This window comes from Amborella trichopoda, chromosome 11 (assembly GCF_054954075.1).
Source record: "Amborella trichopoda isolate Santa Cruz 75 chromosome 11, AtrichopodaSantaCruz75HAP2 v2.0, whole genome shotgun sequence".
NCBI lineage: Eukaryota > Viridiplantae > Streptophyta > Magnoliopsida > Amborellales > Amborellaceae > Amborella > Amborella trichopoda.
Window position 1 is genome coordinate 2,516,863 of NC_142346.1, and position 25,760 is coordinate 2,542,622.

Genomic DNA, 25,760 nt, shown 5'->3' on the forward strand with positions numbered 1-25,760 from the left:
GAGCTATGGAAAAAAAATGTAAATTTTAGGAAAATTATTGCTAATATACTTGTATTTTACTATAATTGAAAAAAAAAACCCTCAATTTTTCAAAACCTCACATACACCATTTCTCACAATTTTTGGCTTTTTTTGGACCAAAATAACATTCACGGTTGTCTTTTTACCGTAAAGAGCATTGCGATAATTTAAATACTGTAATAAGTTGAAGGAGTATTATAATAATTAAAATACCGTAATATCGTAAAGTACTATTAGTGTAATTTAATTACCGTAATAACATTATGGTAATTCAAATACCGTAATAAGTTGAAGGAGTATTACTATAATTAAAATACCGTAATACCTTAAATTAGTATTATGTAATTTAATTACCGTAATATTGCCCACGCCTCATTAAAAGAATACAAAAGGTTTTTTACTCTCTCATGAGTGTACTATTTATTTACTCCCTCGACAAAAATCCATGCTAGCTGTGTTTTTCAAATCTCATGTTTTTAGGATATAATCTCTATTACTTATAGAATAATTTCAGCAAATGAAATTTTCCAAGTAAATTCTTCTGTAAATTAGAAAAACCTAACACTTCAAGATTGAATAGAAACTATCCAATTTTCAAAGAGATCGATTTAAGTGTCACATAACTCACAATTCAATTCTTTAAAAAATAATTTAGTAATTTTTATATGGTTCTCAAAATTTTAGAACAAAAATATTATTAAATAGGTATTTTGAGCGAGGGAGTACATCCACATCGTGCTCCCATAAGACCATAGAATTTTTGAAAAATACAAAAAAAGACCACGAAGGGAAATATAACCCTGATATTAGCTTCGATTTGAAGCTTTTTAAGCATTAGGGGATTGGATTTAACCGAAAAAATATTAGAGTGATAAGAATACGGTAAATACTTACCCAGATTACGGTAATTAATAATTCAAAGTTTACCGTATTTAAATTAGTGTAAGACTCGTTTAAATTTTTAGGATGTTTTAATTGCCGTAAAAGTTCGGAAATTTTTTTCCGTTACTCGGTCCTCTCACTCTTTTCAGGACTAGGGTTAGTTGTTTGTTTTCCAAGTTCCCTCTCTCCATCTCACTCACTCTCTCTCTCTCTCTCTCTCTCTCTCTAACGTAGATATAGCTTGTTTCCCTCTTAGTAAGATCCCGTTCTCTCTTCCCCTCTCTCGCTCTCTCTCTCTCTCTCTCTCAATCAATCGAATCGACCGAAGAATTGAGAAGATGAATGGGTTGCAGGCGCTGGAGATATAGTAATGGCTAGCTCAGGTCGCTAAGGTTTCGTTTCTTTACATCTTTTCTCCCATTTTGAGGTAAGTCCTCTTTTCAGGAGCCATTTTTCAGCGACACTGTAAACCCTAACCAGTAGCGGTACTATTTTCATTTCTTCCTCTGTGCTTAGAAACCCTTATTTTGGTGCTTCAAATCCCTAATCCCCCTTCATAGCTTCACAAAGGCGAAACTCCTAGCTTTCCCACAACTTCTGAGAGAGGGCGAGTGCTGTTTTTCAAATTTCTAGAGAGAGAATACTGATCAAACTCCTAGATAGAGTGTTCTGGACTTTCTAGTGAGAGAGAGCTTAGTGAGAGAGAGCTCTGTTCGAATTCATAGAGACAGTTTTGCTGAACTTTCTTGTGAGTTCTCCTGAAATTCTTCCTCCTTCTAGTGAGAGAAAGAGAGAGCTCTTTTTAAACTCTTACAGATTTAGAGAGAAACCGCAGACCATGTACCTCTACGGATTGACCCTGCAACAGGCCACTGGCGTGGTTTGTGCAACCTATGGAAACTTCGTAGGTGGAAAATCACAAGAGATCATTGTAGCGAGAGGCAAAGTTCTCGATCTTCTTCGACCTGATGATAGAGGTAAGCTCCAAACTCTACTCTCAGTTGAGGTTTTTGGGGCCATTCGATCTCTGGTTCAGTTCCGACTCACCGGTTCACAAAAAGACTACATAGTTGTGGGCTCTGATTCAGGTCGAATAGTGATCTTAGAGTACAACAAAGAGAAGAATATCTTTGAGAAAATTCACCAAGAAACATTTGGGAAATCAGGTTGCCGAAGAATCGTTCCTGGCCAATATCTGGCAGTTGATCCCAAGGGGCGAGCGGTTATGATTGGGGCTTGTGAAAAACAAAAGTTAGTCTATGTTTTGAATCGTGATACCTCAGCTAGGCTCACAATTTCATCACCCCTTGAAGCTCACAAATCTCACACTGTAGTATACTCCATTGCTGGTGTTGATTGTGGTTTTGATAACCCAATCTTTGCAGCTATCGAGCTTGATTACTCTGAAGCTGATCAGGACTCGACTGGTCAAGCAGCTAGTGAGGCCCAAAAGCACCTAACTTTTTACGAGCTTGATCTTGGGTTAAACCATGTCTCCCGCAGATGGTCGGAGCCTATTGATAATGGGGCAAATATGCTGGTCACCGTACCAGGAGGTGGTGACGGCCCAAGCGGCGTCTTAGTCTGCGCCGAAAATTTTGTAATTTACAAGAACCAGGGACATCCGGATGTGCGGGCAGTTATCCCAAGGCGTGCTGATTTGCCTGCTGAACGGGGGGTTTTGATTGTTTCTGCTGCAACACATAGGATAAAGTCTATATTCTTTTTCCTCTTGCAAACTGAGTACGGTGATATATTCAAGGTGACATTGGAGCATGATAACGATAGGGTATCAGAGTTGAAAATTAAGTATTTTGATACTATTCCAGTCACTACGGCAATGTGCTTGCTCAAGTCGGGGTTTTTGTTTGCGGCTTCAGAGTTTGGGAACCATGCATTGTATCAATTTCAGGGGATTGGGGATGGCGATGATGTTGAGGCTTCATCGGCTACGATCATGGAGACAGATGAGGGGTTTCAGCCTGTGTTTTTTCAACCACGGGGCCTAAAGAACCTTATTAAGATTGATCAGGTAGAGAGCTTGATGCCCATTATGGATATGAAGGTGATTAATCTCTTTGAGGAGGAGACACCCCAAATTTTCACCTTGTGTGGTCGCGGTCCCCGATCGTCATTGCGGATCCTACGGCCGGGTTTGGCTGTGAGTGAGATGGCCGTGTCACAGCTCCCTGGTGTCCCAAGTGCAGTGTGGACAGTGAAGAAGAGTGCAAGTGACGAGTTCGATGCTTACATTGTGGTTTCTTTCGCAAATGCGACACTTGTTCTATCAATTGGAGAGACAGTTGAAGAAGTTAGCAATAGTGGGTTTCTCGATACTACTCCCTCTCTTGCTGTTTCCCTTTTGGGTGAGGATTCTTTAATGCAAGTTCACCCTGGTGGCATTAGACACATCAGGGAAGATGGTCGAATTAATGAGTGGAAAACACCGGGAAAAAAGACGATTGTTAAGGTGGGTTCGAATAGATCTCAAGTGGTGATTGCTTTGAGTGGTGGGGAGCTCATTTATTTTGAGATGGATGAGACAAGGCAGCTTATGGAGGTCGAGAAGCACGAGATGACAGGTGATGTCGCATGCCTTGACATCGCCCCGGTACCTGAAGGAAGGAAAAGATCACGTTTTTTGGCAGTAGGCTCTTATGATAGCACCATTCGCATTCTCTCTTTAGACCCCGACGACTGTATGCAAGTGTTGAGCATGCAAAGTGTGTCTTCTCCACCTGAGTCCCTTCTATTGCTCGAGGTTCAAGCTTCAGTTGGTGGTGAAGATGGGGCCGATCGCCCAGCTAGTGTTTTTTTAAATGCTGGTCTCCAAAATGGTGTGCTTTATCGAACCGAGGTTGATATGGTCACCGGTAACCTCTCGGATACTCGTTCTCGCTTTTTGGGTCTTAGGCCTCCCAAGCTATTTGCTTGTATGGTTCGAGGTCGGAGAGCCATGCTGTGCCTTTCAAGTAGGCCATGGCTTGGATACATTCATCGTGGCCATTTTTTGCTTACCCCACTTTCATATGAGACCTTGGAATATGCAGCTTCATTCTCTTCCGATCAGTGTGCTGAAGGTGTTGTTGCAGTTGCAGGGGATGCATTGAGGGTCTTTACAATTGAAAGGTTGGGTGAAACTTTCAATGAAACAGTGGTTCCTTTGAGGTATACCCCTCGAAAATTTGTTCTCCATCCAAAAAAGAAGCATTTGGTTATAGTGGAGAGTGATCAAGGGGCTTTCACAGCCGAGGAGAGAGAGGCAGCGAGGAAGGAGTGCTTAGAAGCTGCTGGTCTAGGGGAAAATGGCAATGCCAATGCTGATCAAATGCAAGAGAATGGGGATGATGAAGAGAAGGAAGATCCACTTCCTGATGAGCAATATGGGTACCCAAAGGCGGAATCAGACAAGTGGGTCTCATGTATTAGGGTTCTCGACCCAAGGTCCGGAAACACAACGTGTTTATTGGAACTTCAGGACAATGAGGCAGCATTTAGTGTGTGCACTGTGAATTTCAGTGACAAGGAGTATGGAACTCTTGTGGCTGTTGGTACGGCCAAGGGACTGCAGTTTTGGCCAAAAAGGCAAGTTTCAGTGGGGTTTATCCATATATATAGATTTGTTGAAGATGGCAAGGCACTTGAACTTTTGCATAAAACGCAAGTGGATGGGGTTCCTCTAGCTTTATGCCAGTTTCAAGGGAAATTACTGGCTGGTATAGGTCCAGTGCTGAGGTTATATGACTTGGGGAAAAGGAAGTTGCTTCGAAAGTGTGAGAATAAGCTGTTCCCAAATACCATAGTATCTATCCACAGTTACCGTGATCGTATTTATGTTGGCGACATCCAGGAGGTGAGTTTGATTTCATTACACTGAGCAAGGTGCATTTTTTTGCTTCTTTATATGTGCATGAAATTTTGCCACTTTAAGTTACCATGTTTGACCTTCACTTGCTGGTGTTTATTTTTATCATTTACGCATGCACTATCTTTCTTTGATTCTATAATTAGTTCGTACTCTATTATTTTTCTTAGATTTTAAACTGAGTAGTCATATTCTGTATTTTGTACCGTGTAGTTAGCTTGGAATGAATTTTGATGGATTGAAAACTTTAGTTTGTTTTTTAATGAAAACTTCAGAAGCAGGTCTCTGTCCCTCTATATTCCCTTTTCAGTCCATCAACCTGCTCTGAGGCAGTCAACTTTGAAATTGTAGAATTAACAGGTTTTGAGCTCAATTGTATCTGAACTTTGTTCAAAGGATCTTTTTAACTTCTTCTGCATCATGCTTTGAGGTGATATGATAATTATGGTTTTTCAAAATGAGATTAGTTCGGCTAGATTTTGACATCCAAAAGAATTTGTTTTTTGAGGCAAAGATATGTATTTCAAAGATCTGTACAACATGATCACCACCATACTCAGTGGAGAGAAGCACAAAAACTTGCTTGGAATTTGCAACAAAGGGTTAAGAGAAAGAAGCTCTCTACACACACATACAGAGTTACATATGTAGGTAGAGAGAGCCCAACAAGTTAGTACAAGCGCAAGGTTAGAACTGGGGCATTAGGATTAACAGTAGAACATGAGGTTCTTGAGGTTTCCGGCAAGCCTCGGCAAGGGTGCAGCTTGAGGGGGTGGACCTGCCCTCGACGGAGTAAATGACGCTGAATAATCAGGAGATAGGCATCCGCTGCCACCACCATTGAGTGGTGGGGGCTTATTGAGGTAAAGGCGGAGGCGGCCAAGTGCACGTAGTATGCAGGCGCCACAAGGGAAATGGGCTTTGTGCAGCGGGTGGAGGTGAAGCAAAGGCTGTAGATGAGCTTCTGAAGCTCATCGGACGAGAAGCAGTTCTCATCCCAAAGCACGTGATAGTGGGTCGGGCGGCTTGTCCCCATGGTCCCCTAGTGGCTACATAGATAGAAGTAGAATTCCCTCGGGTATGCTATCATCCGGTCCACCACGGTGCCAGGGGGTATGTTGTTGTTGTTGTCGACTGAGTGCAATCCTTGGGGGTTTGTTGTGGCCTGAAAACGCCTGGTGTGGTGCTGCTTTTGTACAACCACAAAAGTGATGGCCGGATTGTAAGATGCTCCTTTTGGCTGATTATTCAACTTCAACCGGGGAGTAGGCGGCCCTGATGGCCAGCAGCTCCTCGTGGAGCACTGTGTAGAATTGGGTCTCGCTCACACCATCCCTAAAGAAGAGGATCCTCTTGGGCATTTTGTTTACCTCTCGATAGAAATCAAGGAGCAATTCTTCCACCATCTGCCCCAGGTCCTCAATGATCTCTTGGTTGTGGGTCTGAGACCACATCCTCGATGCATACTTGTTTGGGGAGGGCCAATTCATGCTGTTGAGGGGGGCTGTGATCGTTGAGAGGGTGGGGGTGGGTGACATCCGCCCCCATGAATATGGCTGGCTCCGAGTCCTCAAACACTCAGGGCATTTGGGCTGGCAAGGAGTTGTAGAGGGCCACACTGCACCCCCCGGTCTTGGCATTGATTTTCAGGGCCAAATTGGTCAAGAATTGAGAGCCTTGTATCATGAGGTTCTGATAGAGGCAGCACTGGCTCACAATGCTGATGCTCATCTCTGAGATGCGTTTGAGGTCGGTGCAGCCTCGGTGCTCCTCTCCATGACGCTGACAAGGAGCTGAAGGTGATTGGATGCTAATTCTTGGATCTTCCGAAGCTTCGATACGAGAGACGAGACACTGTTGAGGGTCTACATGGGCCCAAATTGTGGGGCAACAGTTGGGACCTTGTTGAGAGCTACGCCTAGCTGCTGACAACGGTGGGCGAGTTGGATGATGAATTTGGGGAGAGAGGAGCGCTGCTCCGGGGTGCCTCCGAAGCTGATGATATCCCACCTCTCTATGCGTGCCCCCTGCAGCACATGGCTCTCAAGAAGGTTCCACTGGCAGTCGTGGCGAGTTGGGATGAGGTCTGTGACTTGGCCAGCATCCCCAAGTTTCAACTTTGGAGGCTGGAGGACCCTGCCTGTAAATCTAGTCATATCTCTTGATATATGGAGCTTGAAGTCTTTTGCCATGTTGCCACTAGTTGGGCAATGGGTCCTCCCATGGCTCCATTAATGATTGCTCTTCGCTCTCACGGCTTCTGGCAACCCATCTTGAGGATCCTCACTGTCTGTTAATTTGAGAGCTTCTCCATAAACTTCTGACCCTCACAGATGACGCAGAGCTCCCATGGGAACGTAAGATGGCTTGCTCCTGCTCATCTGAAGGCAAGGCAACTTCTGGAACTGAATGTCATGGTTATAATTCTCCTTGAAATAATCCACCAGGCTTATGTTCGCGCCACCCCTGCTCTTGAATCTCAGATTCTCAGTCGACTCCGTGGTGAGGCTGAAGACCTTGTACCTCTGGTCGGTGACTCTGTGGGACACAAAAACCCTAATGTTTCTGAGCGCTTTCTCCAACTCTCTCCTCTCCTCACCCACTAATCCGCGGCTCTTCCTCTGGGAGAGATCCCTCAAAAATTCGCATCTCTTTTGGAGGAATTGGATGATGCTGATTCTCTCGTGGAAGGCAGCCACTGAGAAATCGACATTGAGGGCAAGGCCCTGTTTGGTGGGCCTCAGGCTCTGAAATAAGCCCCTCAAACATATGGCCCCTTCACCGATACCCTTGGCCCCTCCCCCAATGGAGCTCGAGTACAGGGACCTGCCCACAGGGATGCATGTCTCAACTGGATTCTTTCTCAAGACCACATTGAGAGCATGGAGATAGTCTTGGGGGAGGGGGACATTGTAATTCGCATCTTCTTCCTCCTCGTGGTCCTTGTCTCTCAAAAAGCGCTCCAAGTCTTGGCCATCGACCTTTGAGGCCAGTTTCATGTTTACCCTGAACAATTTTAGTTTCGTTCTCGGTTTTGACTGTGGAGTATCTCCCATTTTGGAAGGAATCGGGAGAGCAACGAAGAACTTGAGCCTATCCTTGTGGAATTGGCTGGGACTGTACAGATTCATTCGGCCATCAAAGGCAGCAGAAGACGTGAGGGAGGCGTTGTTACAGAAGCGCTTGCGCTTAATGAGCCTGGCCACCTCCTTTGTGGAGCGGGGGATATGTCAACATTATAATGGAAAATGGTTTGCGAGGGGTCGAAACGAACCAGGAAATGGTCGGTGAGGAGTGGAATCGGAAGGCCCTCTTCCCCTCCAGAATCAGGTCTCCTCACCGCTGCAACGAGTGCCTTTTTGTGCTGGTGCTGCTGCTGCTGCTTCAACTCCTTCTTGAACTGGTGATGGTGATCCAATGAGATGGAGTGAGTGCTACTGGTTTTGAGCTCTTCTACTGGTACAGAGACTTGAGAGAAAGTAAGTGAGGTTGGTGATGATGCATGAGGGGGATAGAGAGGTGGAGGAGGAAGAGGGCGTTGGTAGGGGATGGGAAGATGGTACCACAACTCCATTAGAGTGGAGGTTGAGAGACCACCATGCTGATGCTGTTGTTGTTTCCTCTAATAAAAGTAGTTGCAGGAATAGGAGGAATGGGAGTGGGACTAAATCTCCTCCTCCCCTTTGTTGTTGATGACCTTCTCTTTGCAGCAACCCCTCCATGCCTCAAAACACAGTAAGAAAGAGATAATATTGTTTGTCCAAAAGATTTTCTTGGTAAGAGAAACCAATGGAAAAAAAAAAAAAAATCTCGCCAACAGGTAACCAGTTCTTCAGAAACGGTATATATATATATATATATATATATATATATAGGGTTTGTCGAGAGTTAACAACTCCTCAAAATACAAAGGTTCAAGTTAGAAGGGGTTGTGATGAGTGTATTTATCAAAGCAATCATTACTTTTTTATTAAAAAAATATTTAAATAGGTAACTTTACCATTAAGCAAGGGTAAATTTGAAATTTTCACAAAAGTACAATGGCATTTTGGAAGTTAATGTCTTGGAACTTTATTTGTAAAGTGCTCTTGTCCTTTAGTTAAAATTTCAATTTTACCCCTTATGGAGATGACAAAAATACCCTTTGTCTTGTAGTAATATTTACATATTGCCTCACAAAAGTAACTTTTTTTAAAAAATAGACAACAAAATTAATAAATCCACCCTTCACAACTCTATCTATCTTCAACATTTGTAGTTTGAAGGGTTATGAAGTTTAGAATATCCCATATATATATATATATATATATATATATATATATATATATATATATATATATATATATATATATATGTATTTTGAACTGTGATAGTTTAGATGCTCGTTGAGCTTTTGAATATCTTGGCATCTTTTTTACTCTTTCCCATTATGATAAAGGATGTTAATATTGTTTGTTTAAAAACTGTCAGAATCCAAATGCAAAATTATCATTTATATATTGGACATGAATTTTAATTTATTTAAAAATTCATTTACCCAAATACACTGTACTGTATAAAATGTTCATTTTGAATGTGTACAATATCATACTCTTCTTTTTAGGATTGTGGGGCCGTTAGATTGTTTCTGAAAAGATCATGAAGATGGTATTCATATTTTATTATGTTTAAACATAAAAAGTGGAGAACACCAAAGAAAACCAGTTTTGCTAACCCATTCCCTCTCAATGTAGCAACTGTAGCAAACGTTGGGTTAAACTCTTGATAAAAGACTAGAACTTTTGGGTTAACATCTCTTACCCCTGACCAATACAATCAGTGCTAATAGAATTTCATATGACCATGACTTCTTCAAGCAAATTGCAAATTCTCCATGACTGTTGGCACCTTTAGCCATTCTATGTGGTTAATGCATTCCCTTTTATCTCCAAAAGGGCACACGCGATGCCATTTTGAACCGAAGCCTAAGGTTGAAAACTATCTCATAGGTCCATTCCTGCCCCGTTATATGTCACAAAAAGGGGAAAACATGGAAAGAGAGAATGTTATCTCATAGTTGGTGACTTGATTCCTTCATGCCCAAAGGATGTACCTTGCAACAAGATAATCCTGTTGCCATCATCCAAATCCGAACTGAATCTTTGGGCTGGGATTGTCCGTACTTCCTACTGCAACCTTCAAATTGAGCTAACAGAGCCATGAAACTAAATCATTGATAATTTGTAAGTTTCTTCTTTTCATTATAATCTGCAAGTTTGTTTCAGATGCTGCTTGCTAATTAATCCTTCAATTGTTTTCTCAAAAAAAATTAATCCTTCAATAACACCCATCTCAACAATTGAGTTGTCCATTGCGTGATCTACTGAGAGGACAAAATCATCGACCCTTTCCTAGAAAATCATACAAAAGCATTAACCCCTAATTCGTAGGGAATGTTTGTGGTTTTACTCATTCACAAGCAATCCTTTTTTTTTTGGATAAAATAACGTGTATTGGTAGTGGTAATACAAGCAATTATTAGAAGACCAAAAACAAACACCTCCTCCCAGAGTCCCATGTATTGCTAACGTCCTTCCATGTTCAAAACTTGAAGCTTCAATAGCTACAACAATCCATAACTGTATACCACATAAGAAAATTTCCCTCCTTGGTGTTTTTTAAAGTATTTAGAAATATTCCTTGCAAAATTGGTACCAGAAATCGTAGTGAGAGATCAAAGATGAGCTCTTCATTTCTTTATTTCCACATTCAAATCATCTAGAGGGTTAAATTATCTTATCGACTTGTTGGATACCATTTTTTATCCATAGTCCCAGTGTGGAATTATTAATTTGCCTTAATGGCATTTCCTATGATTAGGCTGTGTTATAAACTGCCTGCAGCTTACCAAAGCTCCTTGAGCATGAGAGAGTGAGAGACGATAAAAGTCAAGGCCCAGTTTGATTGTGAATGACAAGGCTTTCTCATTTTCTTGGTTAAGGTCCGATCCGAGCAACCATTTTGAAATTTGAAATTTTAATGTTAACTACATCAGCGACTTTCTGTATGTGTTGACCAATATGTTGCAATAAACTTTTTATGCGCATGGTTGTAATCCCTATCAGATCAATCTTGTAACTGACTCTAGACAGCCAACAGAAGCCCATCTAGGATTTGTCTACCTTCTACCAACCCCCTGGCTCGTTTGAATTATGAGTGGAATTATGCTCTCTAGCGTTGTGGATAATACACTTCACAACATGTTTGATGAACTCACTTGCCAATCTTGTCATCCTATAGCTCGTAAAGTTTCTCTCCTTTTATGAATGTGGGTTAAATGGATAGTAGAGGCAGCATTTAGCCGTGTTATTGTCTTAGATTTGCAGTGAAAGAAATCCAAAACTTCTAGGAGATCACCACTACGTTCCAGAGTTTATGAAACAAGGGGTCTGAGGTCCATCATGTCTAGTGGCCCTATGTAGTTCATCTCCTTTCCCAAAGTATCTAGCTCCTTCAAACCTTGCTACTTACATGATCCTTTTAAATTCTCGCTATGAGGCTGAGGTCCATCATTGCTAGTAGCTTTATGTAGTTCACCTCCTTTACCAAGATATCTATCTTCATTCAAACCCCACTACTTTAGATCCTTCTGAATTCCCCGTCACTAAGGGATGCATCAATGTCGTTTGGTGCTTATATAACAATGGCACTCATTTTGTGTGTGTTCAGGAGAAAATGGCACGCCATTGCACTAGACATGCATGTCGACCCCAAAACATGCATACAGACACAGAAAATCTCTGTCGACATGCATGTCATGAATTTTTATTTTTTGGATTTGCAGACTTGATGTTCCTTGATTAGATCAGTGAATACATATATGGTCGACCTTCTGTGTTGCATGGACGCGGATACTTGTGCAAGTGTCAAAGACAAGCGCAGGGCACCGGGTTCCCCACTCCATGAAGAACGAGATTTGATGTCTGTATTATTAAGAGATAACCATCCAACATTATATGCTAATATTCTATTCCATGACGAGTATTGAAAAAAAAACCTCAATTATCCCCTGGTTGAAATTCTTACATGTTCTCAAAGTTCATGTGTTTATGCAAAACAAAGAAAGATGTAGTCAATGGGCAGTGAGAAGGAAAAGTGTCCAAAAGAATCTGTCGGTATGTGTGTCAGTACATGTGGGGCATGGGTACAGCACCCAAATGGAAGAGTGAGTTTGCTCACTCTTTTTTGGTCACAGTGTCATATCTTGCTGCTCCTCTCTCTCACATTTGGAAATTTTGTATTTATATAGCATAATAACTGTTAACTTTATAATCAGTGTCCTGTTTGAGTTTTTAATATTTTAGATATCCATCACGTGTGAACTATATTATCCATGAATTCAGCTTGACATATGGCTCAAATGTTACTTGTTTTCATCCAGTCTCAATTTTAAGTGTCTCATTTTGAAGATGATGATTCCTCCTACCATGGTGTAACCCATGTTTTGGTTAAATACAATTAAAGGGAAGAGAGGCATGTGGACACATCACCGGTTCAGGTTTATTATCCCTTGGGCTTTATAAATCGTGAATTCGTGATGTACCATGTGCACTCTATTTATACTACCTGATTGGAGGTTGAAATTTTACATTAGTGCTGGCCGTAAGCAATCATGAAAGGCATTGTTTTATTGGTGCATTATTGGAATCTCATTCTCTTATTTCTGCTCATATTTTACCTAATCTTAATGTGATTTTTCCAAAGAAGGAAAAAGAAATTTATGATTTTTTGCTTTGCATGTCTGATGGTTTTAAACTATAAATCCATCCTCATGCCAATGGTTCTTTGGCAGTCATTCCATTATGTAAAATACCGAAGGGACGAGAACCAACTCTACATTTTCGCAGATGATTCTGTCCCTCGATGGTTGACCGCATCATACCACATAGATTTCGACACAATGGCAGGATCTGACAAGTTTGGGAACATCTACTTTGTGAGGTTGCCACAAGATGTTTCTGATGAGATTGAAGAAGACCCAACTGGTGGAAAGATCAAGTGGGAGCAAGGAAGGCTTAATGGGGCTCCTAACAAAATGGAAGAGATTGTTCAGTTCCACGTGGGTGATGTGGTGACTTGCCTTCAAAAGGCATCACTAATTCCTGGTGGTGGTGAGTGCATCATTTATGGCACAGTTATGGGGAGCCTGGGAGCTTTGCTTGCCTTCACTTCGAGAGAAGATGTTGACTTCTTTGCGCACTTGGAGATGCATATGAGGCAGGAACACCCCCCTCTTTGTGGAAGGGACCATATGGCCTATCGATCTGCTTATTTCCCTGTTAAGGTAAGGATTTTCTGGGTTTTATGTAGTGTGCACTTTCTTTTCTCCCCATTTAATGTTTTTGGTAAGGTATGATTTCCTTTGTGTCTGGTGCAATTAGTGAAAGCATTTTATGTTCTTTTTGATTGTTTTGAAAAAAATATTCATCATTTTCTTGGTTAAAGAAATGCCACCCAAAATCCTGTGGAGTCAAAAATTTCTGCATAGTTGACCACTTAAAAACTCTGCATACTTCATGAAGGTATAGTGATTATTTTCTTTTATGTTATTTTTTGCTGGCACCTTTCTTCTCAAATTTTGATTAAAAATCTTGTTGGATTAGCTTCTGGCTGAAGAGTGGAATTTGTCTGCCCATTTAGATATTTTGTCTTTCAAGTTCTTTGGGAAATAAAATCTTGTCTAAACTGTTCAGTGGTATTGCAGCCACTGAAGTTTGCATGAGCTTCTCTTGGACAATGGCTTTAATATGGATATTTTTGATCCGTAGTGCTATTTTGTACAGCTTTTTCTTGTTCTGTCTTTTCAGGTGGTTGAAGTTGTACTTAGCAAAACAAACCCACCACCCCACCCCCAATCCCAAACCACCAACAGAAAAAAAAAAAACTACTCAGCGAAAACCCTTGTACTGTTCTTTTGGATTCAAAAAAGAAAACACCACAAACAGTAACATGGAGTGAAAATTAATTAGTTACCAATTAGAGAAGGCACCTATGTATTTCGGCACTTAGTTTCTTTTTAATGATCTTTCCAAATTATTTTTTAAGTAAACAATGATTCATTAATCTAAATATTATTTTCTTGAACTGGCACCTGTCTTCTATTTTGAGAGAACTTTTTTTGGATTGGATTCTGCCAAAAGTTGAAAGTTCTGTGTTAATGCCATTTTTTTTTTCTTCTCTCTGAACTTCTAACAATGAATGTAGTGAAACATAACATGATTTGAATTGTTCACTGGCATCTGTCCAAACTTTAAACGACTAGGATTCAAGCCTGTGAGATGGATTGGCACGCAAATAAAAGAGAGATGGATTGACTTTTTGGGAATAAAATACCAAGAATAAATGGTTTGACCATTTGAAGTAAAATACAAGGTTAATAACTCTGCTTTCTAGGAGGATCTTTTTTTTTTTTTTTTTGAAATGATTAGAGGAACTAGGAAGAAACTTGAATGGTAGGAGGCCTCAACTATGTCTACTAAAATGATATACATTTATATATGTCTGATTCGTAATTGATATGGTTATTAAATTTTCTATGAAAACCCTCTACTTTTAGTTGTGGGTACGAACACATAAGATACTGTACGGGAGAGATCTTTTCTAATGGAATTAATGCAATTCCAAACCTATCTTTAGTAAATATTGTATAGATTATCTTGGTAGTAGATATTGTATAGATTATCATAGTTAGAACTGAAAGTTGTGGTTTTGTAGGATGTGATTGATGGTGATCTTTGTGAGCAATTCCCAACGCTCGCCCCAGATTTGCAGAGGAAAATTGCAGACGAACTCGATAGAACCCCAGGCGAGATCCTCAAGAAGCTTGAAGATGTCAGGAACAGGATCATCTAGTTTAGATGATACGCTAGGCTCCTTGACGACCCACTAAATTTTGTAAAATTATGCCTCTCTCTCTCTCTCTCATAGCCAATCTGTTGATTTAAGGGCAAAGGCACTATTTGTGAAAATTGTGGGAGGAGCCTCAAACTGATGGTACAGAATTGTTGATTGTATGCTCTTGTTGATGGTTTAAGCGCTAACTGGTTGTGTATTGCATTGGCTCCTTGAGTTATGACATGAGTGCATGCTCCTTACCTGAATACAAATCTCGCTGTAGTCTGTTGAGTCTTTTGGCATGTAGTTTGGACTATGATGTTATAATTGTGGCATTAGGAGTTGTTTATGGTGACTCTATTATTAATGCATTTATTATTTTTAGGGAAAAAATAAAAAATATACCTTTATTTTCCCAAATTAGAAAAAAACCTTCAACTGTCATAAATATTATCCATATTTTTTTTTTTTAAGTTTTTTTTTAAATTTTTTATTTATTAAAATAGCTTTCATAGTAGTCGTATTATTGTGAAGCTTTAGCATTAAGTATCATAATGGCTCTCAATTTTATATGGCATTTTAAATTTAGTGATAACTCGGAGTATTTTAAATGCCAAAATTGAAGAAAAAGAGTGTGGATAAAGTTTATGAAAGGTGAATTGTTTTTTTTAATTTGATAAAAATTAAGGTATATTTATGATAATTTCTCTTATTTTTACTAGGTTTTGATTTCTTTTGGAAGACCTCTATAGTGAAAAGAGTGCATGAATTTTGTTTTGAGAATACGTGTATCATCGATCTTGTCACTCTTGGATTTTGAAGTTTTGATGTAAGCATATTTTTATCCATTTTCTTAATGTGATGCATACTATAGTGTACCTATGGTACAAAATGGGTCATCATCATCAATGTAGTTATCTTTTTAGTTAATTGGGGTCGATTACATGAATTTTGATTTGTCATTATACTCTATTAAGAGCCTCTGGTGCAAAATTGGCATGATAGCTTAGTACGATAACTTATTGTCATTAGATGTAAGATTGATAGGTTGAGGATGAGCCATTAGTCGCTCTCAAGTCTAAAAATATTTTTTGCAAACTTTGGGTGGAAAAAAATTCATATTGAGCTATCTGATTTTATATCCTGGGATGTTTGTGACCTTCGTATCAAAGGGTATTCCCTTCATTCTACGCAAGCTTTTTTCAAATTGTATTGTGAATCTTTGTCAGATTGGGAGCAGGGCCTTATTTCGGTTAACCATAGTTAAAAAAAATAAAAAATTTATGGCAATTTGGAAAAATAACTTGAGCTTATCATTGCCATTCTCCTACACAAGGATGGCATGCACAAATTGAAAAACATTATATAGAGGAAAAGAAGGTAATGAGGTCGAAGTTGAAAAAAGAGGAAGGCACTGAGATCATATAGCGATTGACCAACCTTTAGAAACTTGGCTCGGACTCGGACTTAGCCTGGCCTGAGCAAAGTTACTCGGAATTCACACAAGTTGTTATTGGGCAAAAAAGCCTTAAAATAAAAAGAGTTAAAAAATTGCTTAAATATAAATAAAAAATGGTAAAAATAAAACCAACCAAAAACAATATAAAAAGTGCAAATAAGCTAAAAAAATATGGATATAAAAAGAATTGTTGAAGATAGACAAATTTGAGGGGGAGTGTTGAAGATAGACCAAATCAAATTGCTTAGTCAAGTTGGTTATTGGTGATAAGCCTCATATTATTTTCTTCTATCTCCAAGATTCATTGTGATTGTCCTATATATAGAGGCACGTATTTGTATAATCTTTTATAAAAAAATAGTGAAATGTAGCCAGTTAGGGCTTTTTGTGTAATCTTTTATCAAAAATAGTGTAGATTAATTAGTTATTGGATCTGTCGGCGTAAGTCTTCGGCCTGAACCACATAAAATCAGTCTTCGGCCTGAACCACATAAAATCTTGTGTTATCTCCCTATACAATCTTGTGCTATCTCTTTTCTCTTCTCAATATCTTTGTGCATGCTATCTCAAACTTTAACATGGTATTAGTCTTTTCTCTTCTCAATGTCTGTGTGCATGCTCTCTCGAACTTTAACATGGTATCAGAGCAAAATAAAATTTCCTTTAACATGGTATCAGAGCAAAAGAAAACTTGATACCAAAAGAAAACCCCGTCCCCAAGTGCTTTTGCCGCACCAAAGAAAACGTCTGTCCCCAAGTGCTTTTGCTGCGCAAAACAAAACCTCCGCCCCCAAGTGCTAGTGCCGCGGCAAAGAAAACCTCCGGCTCCAAGTCGCAGTGCCGCACAAAAGAAAACCTCCCGCCCCAAGTGCCATGCCGTGCAAAAGAAAGAAAACCTCCAGCCCCAAGTGCCATGCCGCGCAAAAGAAAACCTGCGCAAAAGAAAACCTCTGGCCCAAGTGCCGTGCTACGCAAAAGAAAACCACCTCCGGCCTAAGTGCCGTGCTACGTAAAAGAAAACCATGCCTCCGGCCCCTAAACCTCTGGCCCCAAGTGCCGTGCTACTCAAAAGAAAACCTCTTGTCCCAAATTCCGTGCTACGCAAAAGAAAACCTCCGGCCCAGTGCCAGGTCCCAAATGCCGTGATACGCAAAATTTCGTGCTACGCAAAAGAAAACCTCCGGCCCAGAGCCACGTCCCAAATGCCGTGCTACACAAAAGAAAACCTCCGGCCCAGTGCCGCGTCCCAAATGCCGTGCTACGCAAAATGCCGTGCTACGCAAAAGAATACCTCAGGCCCAGTGGCACGTCCCAAATGCCGTGCTACGCAAAAGAAAATCTTCGCCCAAAAAAACCTCCGCCCAAATGCCGTGCTACTCAAAAGAAATCCTCCGCCCCATCCCAATGCCATGCTACACAAAAGAAATCCTCCGCCCCATCCCACCTCCGGCCCAGAGCCACGTCCCAAATGCCGTGCTACACAAAAGAAAATCTCCGGCCCAGTGCTGCGTCCCAAATGCCGTGCTACGCAAAATGCCGTGCTACGCAAAAGAAAACCTCCGGCCCAGTGCCACGTCCCAAATGCCGTGCTACGCAAAAGAAAACCTTCGCCCAAATGCTGTGCTACTCAAAAGAAATCCTTCGCCCCATCCCAATGCCGTGCTACACAAAAGAAATCCTCCGCCCCATCCCAATGCCGTGCTACGCAAAAGAAAACCTCCGCCCTAGTGCCGTGTAAAAGACAACCTCCACCTTTTGGAGTGCAAAAGAAAAAACCTCCCCCACCTCCCCCCAATGCCGTGCAAAAGAAAACCTCCGCGCCGCATAAAATAAAACACCGCATAAAAGAAAACATCCGCAAACCTCTGACCCCAAATGCCGTGCCGGGCAAAAGAAAACCTCCGATCCCAAATGCCATGCTACGCAAAAGAAAACCTCCGGTCCCAAATGCCGTGCTATGCAAAAGAAAACCTCCGGTCCCAAATGCCATGCTTCGCAAAAGAAAACCTGTGCAAAAGAAAACCTCCAGTCCCAACTGGTCCCAAATGCCATGCTACGCAAAAGAAAACTTCGAAAACCTCCGCCCCACCCCATTGCAGTGCCGTGTAAAAGAAAACCTCCACCCCAGTGCCGTGCAAAAGAAAACCTCCATGCCGCATAAAAGAAAACATCCCTTGTGTAAAAGAAAACCTCCATGCCGCAAAAAAGAAAACATCCGCTTGAAAGAGCCGAGAAAAAGAAAACCCCCATGCCGCATAAAAGAAAACATTCGCTGTGCAAAAGAAAACCTCCATGCCGCATAAAAGGAAACATCCACTTGAAAGAGCCGAGCAAAAAAACCTTCCAGTTCCAATTTCAGTTTGGCAGTTTGGCCCGTGCAAAAGAAAACCTCCGCCCCAGTGCCATGAAAAAGAAAACCTCTATGCCACAAAAAAGAAAACATCCATGCCCTATAAAAGAAAGCATCCGCTTGAAAGAGCCAAGCAAAAAAACTTTCCAGTTCCAATTTCAGTTTGGCAACCTCAGCCCCAGTGCCCCGTGCAAAAGAAAACCTCCGCGCCGCATAAAAGAAAACATCCGTTTGAAAGAGCAGGCCCCAATGCCTAGTGCCGTGCAAAAGAAAACCTCAGCCCCAGTGCCGTGCAAAAGAAAACCTCTACGTCACATAAAATAAAACATCCGCTTGAAAGAGCTGAGCAAAAAACCTTTCAGTTCGCATAAAAGAAAACATCCGCTTGAAAGAGCCGAGCAAAAAAACCTTCCAGTTCCAATTTCAGTTTGGCAAGTTGGGCACTTCACTTCACTCCTTACACCAACTTGAGGAAAGAAAACCTCCGCCCTAGTGCCGTCACCAACTTGAGGAAACTTCACTTCTCACTAACTTGAGGAAAGAAAACCTCCGACCCAGCTCCGCCTCAGTGCCGTGCAAAAGAAAACCTCTGCCCCAGTGCCGTGGAAAAGAAAACCTCCGCGCCACATAAAAGAAAACATTTGCTTGAAAGAGCCGAGCAACGCCCTTTTTCCGTGCAAAAGAAAACCTCCGAGCCAAGCAAAAAAACCTTTAAGTTCCAATTTCAGTTTGGCCATGCAAAAGAAAACTTCCATGTCGCATAAAAGAAAACATCCGCGTGAAAGAGCCGAGCAACAAAACCTTCCAGTTCCAATTTCAGTTTAGCAAGTTGGGCACTTCACTTCACTCTGTGCACCAACTTGAGAGGGAGTGTTGAAGATAGACCAACTTGAGGGGGAGTGTTGAAGATACACCAAATCAAATTATTATTGGTGATAAGCCTCATATTATTTTACTCTATCTCCAAGATTCATTGTGATTGTTCTCTATATGTCTTCATATTATTTTCCTTTATCTCCAAGATTCATTGTGATTGTCCTCTATATATAAAGACACGTATTTGTGTAATCTTTTATCCAAATAGTGAAGATGTAACCAGTTAGGGCTTTGGATTCATGACGTAAGGCTTCGGCCTGAACCACATAAATCTTGTGTTATCTCATCTTGTGTTATCTCTTTTCTCTTCTTAATGTCTGTGTGCATAGTCTCCCTAATTTTAACAAGAATTGATTTATGGTTGGAGATATTTCAAGAAAAATTGATTTATGATTGGAGATATTTCAAGAAAATCCAAAAAATAGAGGAAAATATTAGGGCATAAGATATCATTGTTAAAAATATGTGAGTGAATATATATATTAAATATTTGAGAATTTACTCCACCATTTAATATAAAGTTTTTACACACCAGCAGAAATCACATAGAGAGGTGCCTATCTTCCATGCCAAAATAGGATTTCTAACTGTTATACGCTTCTTAAATTTCATCATAAGTTAAAAAACTTAATATGAAGTTGACCTTTTCTCTCTCTCTCGTGAGTGTGTACATGTGGTTCTCTCTCTCTCACTCTGGTGAGTGTGTACATGTGGTATCTGGAACAGAAAAGGGGAAGGAGATAGACCACAAGATAAAGGGTGAGGTTTGTAGAAGGTGCCCATTTTATATCATACAAGTAAGACACACTTACTAAATTTAGCTCAAAGATATAGTACCAATATCGAAAATCTTATGATAGATTGAAATCCGTCCCCGCTATAAAATTAGTTCATATATATATATATATCATGGCTAATAGTCAATTGGAACTTTTTCCCAATTTGGAGCACTCTTTTTTATCTGGATTTTTGAGATGCACCTTACTTCTATAGTATGAGGTTGCAACTTTATATAAACTTTTTCATGTGGCATGCTTGATTGCCGGAACTTCCGGGTCTAGTGATCAACAGTTTTAGGTTTTAGTAGCACTTTTGTGCTTGATAATAAGCAGTGCTACTGTAGGAGTCATGTATGAAACTTCCAATTTCTAGATATCAAAAGTTTTAGGTGTCTATAGCACTTTCGCATTTGATAATAGGAAGTGCTACAGTGGGAGGCCTATAGGGAACTTTCACCACCTCTTATAACTATTAAATTATTTTTTGTTCAAAATTAGTTTTGTTATTTGTACTTTTCTTTATAAAAATGATGGTAAAACTGAATTAAAATAAAAAAAAATGATAATTAAATTTTGGCCCTTGATGAGACTAGGTCCTTACTTTTATATAATTCACATTAATAGAAAGGGTGAGGTACCTGCTCAAACCCCTCACTAATTCAGTTGAAAAAGAAATTTCCTTAGGCAGGTTTAGGATCCGACAACAACTTTTTTGTTTTTTTTCTTCTTCTTCTTCTGTTTTTTTGTTTCTCCCGGATTGGCGGCCAGCATGAGTAGGTTAGATACCCTAAATTTATGGTCCAAAAATTACTTCTAGGTGAGTTTTTACCGGAGAAGGCAATTTTCAGCTAGCTCTGGTGGGAACATATAATCGTTTAGCAAAATTTAATAGTTGAGATTAAAACCTCTTCCATTTCTTTGATTTACATAAAGTGGGGATCATAAAAGGATGGAGTTTCTATAAGGCATAGGCTTTATGAAATCAAAATTAAGCCTCATCTCAAATTCTTGTCTGAAAAGTACTTTCGGCAACAAAAATCTCCATGTCAGCTCTAAAATCAATTTTCAACACCAACAATAAAATTTGAAACTAAAAAAATGGTACAGATCTTGCAAATATGCTAACGCTTTTTTTAAGGTGAAATGGATGCTCTAGATAATTTGTTACAATATACACTATTTTTAGAGCTTGAAATCCTAATTTGTTTTTACAACCATCATGTTCAAGTCGAGACGAACAATGTAAAGGTTTTTTAATGCTTGAATTGTAATTTTGGATGGTTTATGATCATAAAATAGCCAATATGTAAGAGAAATTATAAAAACAAGGGACATACTGTTTCTTTCCAATTTTATTTATAGAGACAAACAAGGGACATGCTGTTTATAAAGTTATTCTTATTTGTTTATCACATAACGATGCTGCTACGATGAAACATACCATTGTACCCACAAGATCTAGCGACCCTTAGCTTATGTTATTTCATATCTTAAAAGCAAACCACATACTATCTCCATCCTTTGATCTTTTTTGAAATGTCAAAGCCCACCCTCTGAGCCCATGCCCCGAGCTGCCATGTGATTATCGAACCGAGCCACTGCACAATCGGGTGCGAAAACGTTTGAAGTCGCGAACTCACGGTCCCCACCCATAATAGACATGGAAGCACCTATCTTCACCCTGGTCCTGTATCCTTCCCTGTAAGTTTGGCCTAGGACACCACTAACATTGTCACTTAGCCCATAAAACTTAAACCCAAGTTCCAAATGGGCAAAGCAATCCTCCTCTGTTATATTGTATCCATGAATCCTGCTCTCTTTCATGGTTATAGGCACCACCCTTGCTGTTATCTTGAACTTTCCAATGGCCTCAGCTACCACCTCATTGGTTGGTCGTGTTCGAGTGAGTTTCAAGCCTGGGTGCACCTGAGCTTGCCATGCAGAGCCCACTTTGGGCTCGAGTCGGATCCGGTCTTTATCATGGAAGATGATTAGGTGGTCAAGGGACTCATCCCATGTGGATGCTTTGTGGGCCCCTATGAAGAGGCGGTGGGGCCCGAATAGGATCGCAATGGATTGGATCCATGTGAAGTCACGTTTCATGGAGGGCTTGGATTTGCCGATGAAGTGGGCATTGATGTGGAGGTCGGGGTCGGAGAGAAGGCAGAAGTTGTGGCCCTTTTTGCCGTGGAAGTAGAAGGCCACGCCATCGCCGCCCACAAAGCGAGGGTCCTGGCACACCGCGCCCGGAAAGTTGCAACCTTTAGGAGATCCAAATTTTAATTATTACAAGAATTGTTTTTTGAAAAACTCAACAAAAAAAAAAAACTCATGTTTGTGTTTGAAACAGCCAGACTACATGGGCGTGAGATATCTGTGTCTCAAGTACTAAGCTAATTAAGATTTTCTTATTCTAATTAGGAAATAGAACTTGAAATCACATAGAGCGGTGGAAGATAATAATCATCATCATCAAACCTTTTTCCAACTAATTGAAGTCGTTGTCACAAATTCTAGTAAGTTATCTTATATTTCGGATTCATGAGAAGTTTTAGAAAAGTTTTACGTTTGGCTGCCTGCTTAATAAAACCCACCCCATTTACCAGCGTTTGAGATGGGTTAAGAGAAAGTTTAAGGTCCTCGCCCTTCTTAAACAACTTCTAAAAATATAATATGCAACCGAATTCCATGCCGAAAATATGATTTCTAATTTTTATAACCTATTTAAATTTCATTGAAGTTAAAAAACCTAATTTAATTATTACAAAAAATGACATTCAAATGGTAAATATGATTATATATATCATAGTTCCACGATCCCAAGACCGGTAACTAGCGACATGTTAATAACTGAAAATGTCACACTATCATCTATCACCATTGGTTTGGAAATGGACGGTCGAGATGCTATCTACTGTACTTGCTCAAGAAGCTACAATATAGAAAAATAGATAGAATCAGGCAAAATTAATTGGTGCAGATCTATAAAAACTTGAAAAGATGGTCCATGATATATGTTACTGAGGGCTTGAAATATATGAATGTTTCTCATATCCATAATTGGCTGAGGTTGAGATTATCGATTTGCAATATTTTTGATACTGAAACTATATTTTCTAAAAAGATTTGGGGAGCAAATTTATAAATCCGCGGTCCTACAAAATACCTTTCCCTAACTAAATCAATGGCAAATAGTTAGGACTGAGAATTTGGATCCAATTGGATCTGGATCCAGATCCAAATCTAGATCTGATGGATACTTTTCGGTTTGGATCTGGATCTGGACCCGATCCGAAAGATTATTATCGACAGATAATATCCTGTGCAACTTAACTGCAAACTGGCTTGCAAGATGCACAATCAACATTACAATAGTAGGGGCATTCACTAGGGCAATTGTGTTCGTATAAGTAGCAGCTCTTGAACTCCTTCACCCTACACATTGCTTTGCCAGGGACCCATGCCAAACCCAACTCTAGGTTAGTGGAAATCAAGATCACAAGCACCATTCCCAATAAACCCATCTTTACAACCGAGGGTCCACCCAATCTTGGTTCTCTCTTCTCAATGGTGTAAACTTAGTTGGGTTGATTCTTGTTTTTATAGGAGTTTCAAGGGGTTGACAGGACTCCCTTTTGGTTTAAAAGGAGGCATTTGGGGTCATATGAATCGTGGGCCTGCGTGAGATCCCTAATTCTCTCTACAACGCTTGTGTTTTAACGGTTCCATATAATTTGGCTTTGGGGAGAGAGACCACGAAAATTTCACCTTGGGAAGTAAAGCCATATATCCTGCCCTTGTTTTGAGGAATAAAAGGAAGGAGTTCACGAATTTGAACCCGTCACCCCCCTTCTCTCTCTCTCTCTGTAAATGCACATGTGAGTGACCTGCAATAGAAAAGGGGAATGATAGAGAAAGCATATCATAACATAAACCACCTGGCATGTTTGATTACTGAAACTTATTGCTCATGGAATCAGAAGTTTTAGGTTTCTGTAGCACTTCTGTGTTTGATAATAGGATGTGCTGCGGTAGGCATATATGAAACTTTCAATTTTCACAAAAAGTGGATACTGTGAGCTCCATGTCCCCATGGAAAATTGAGGTTTGGAAATGGTTTTGATGGACTGCAGCATCATTTTTAAATTTGTACCTATATAATTTTTATTTTTAATTTAGTTTATAAAGCTCACATCCAACTGAATTTTGGTTGTGCCTCACTGTGGAACATAATTAAAAAAAATATGAAAATTAAAAATAACAAAAGTACCCCTCAAATGTTCAAGGGCATTTTGGTTATTTCAACAAATTATTTATTTTATATTTTTTGAAAGTTTGTGTGAGTTAGAAGAATGGATACCAAAAATTTCAGCTCATTATTATGTACATAAAAAAAATTTAAAATACTTAGACATGCTATCAATTGCCCCAACAATAGCAAACGGTTGATATGATAGCCTTTTAAGTGAACTATGATAACAATTATTAGGTCATTTAAAAAATGTTCTCGTTATATTCGTCCACTCTTATTTTTTTCTCAATATCATATTGGGATGAAATTTGGAATATGCATGCACCTCATTTGGACACATATATAAAAAATAAATAAAATAAAATAAAATAACCACAATAGCACTCCAAGTTTGAGTGGTACTTTGGCCATCTTATTTTTTGATTTTTTTTTAATATATATTTTTTTAAGAAAATATCTCTGTAGAGTTTGCTTGTACGATTCATTTTTCAATAGAAACAAAGTTTCAAAATAGATCTGGGGGCACAAAGATTCCATCTATTATATCTTCTAATCCTCTCTACTAACTTTACCTACTTTAACCCCATCTTTTTAGCCAAAAAAATGTTTAAAAGATATGCCTTTCTAAACTCCTTATCTCTGTTCTTGTGTTTTTTTCCAAGCTAAAAAGATGAGGGCTAAAATGGGTAAAGTTAGTCCAGGGGATAGAAGATATAATAGATGGAATCTCCCGTCAGATATATTTTGAACCTTGGGTCTATTGAGAAATAAAACTTAAAAATAGAGTCTTTAGAGATATTTTTCGTATTTTTTATCAGTGCATAATAAGGAGACGTACTGATGCGAATCTTTTTTGCTCAATCTAATGTATCAAAGGACGGACCTTATCTGGAGGGACTTGAATGACATTATATTGAGTAAATAGCATGAGTGTGTACATGAGTGAGCAAAGGAGGCATAGATTGGTCTTTTACACCATAGTACTGTTAGGGTGATTTTAAGTTAAAATGTGCAATAAGGCACAAAACAAACTCAAAAAAATTTCAACAATCACTCTGTTAGGGTATATCTATGAACATAGCTTTATCTTATTTTTGGGGATCGAAGAATTCCAAGGTATCCGTGAATGCCTTGTTAATTACATTAACTGTCTCATACAACAAAGTTGTGAAATCCCTCTGTTTAATTAATCATTAATGAATTCATTGGAGAGAAATATAAAGGAAAGTACCTGTAAGTAAGTCTTGCGGCTATGCCTATTTATATGAATTTGTTCATACCAATATACAATAGTATGCTCATATAAATATCTTGGTATGCCCTGTTATCTCTCTGTGACTATTGTCACTCGATCTATCTCTCTTCTTCTTTCATATCTTGATATCTTTGATATACAATTATTT

The 25,760-nt window shown here is 39.6% G+C and overlaps 2 protein-coding genes and 1 pseudogene across 2 annotated transcripts; 1 reads left to right on the plus strand and 2 right to left on the minus strand.

Annotated features, from left to right (window-relative positions):
* Positions 1-1,168: 1,168 nt before the first annotated feature.
* LOC18441347 (spliceosome-associated protein 130 A) lies at positions 1,169-14,913 on the plus strand. Its single transcript, XM_006851465.4, has 3 exons — positions 1,169-4,756; positions 12,600-13,091; positions 14,522-14,913. Exons 1-3 carry the CDS (start codon positions 1,742-1,744, stop codon positions 14,657-14,659), a joined length of 3,645 nt encoding a protein of 1,214 aa, XP_006851528.1. The 5' UTR covers positions 1,169-1,741; the 3' UTR covers positions 14,660-14,913.
* On the minus strand, positions 5,426-8,342 carry LOC18441348 (protein argonaute 7 pseudogene; annotated as a pseudogene).
* A 6,511-nt stretch (positions 14,914-21,424) lies between the features above and the next one.
* On the minus strand, positions 21,425-23,685 carry LOC18441344 (uncharacterized). The gene is made up of 2 exons (XM_011627725.2): positions 23,440-23,685; positions 21,425-22,366 (listed from the first exon to the last, which is right to left on the minus strand). Exons 1-2 carry the CDS (start codon positions 23,627-23,629, stop codon positions 21,645-21,647), a joined length of 912 nt encoding a protein of 303 aa, XP_011626027.1. The 5' UTR covers positions 23,630-23,685; the 3' UTR covers positions 21,425-21,644.
* Between the last annotated feature and the right edge of the window lie 2,075 nt (positions 23,686-25,760).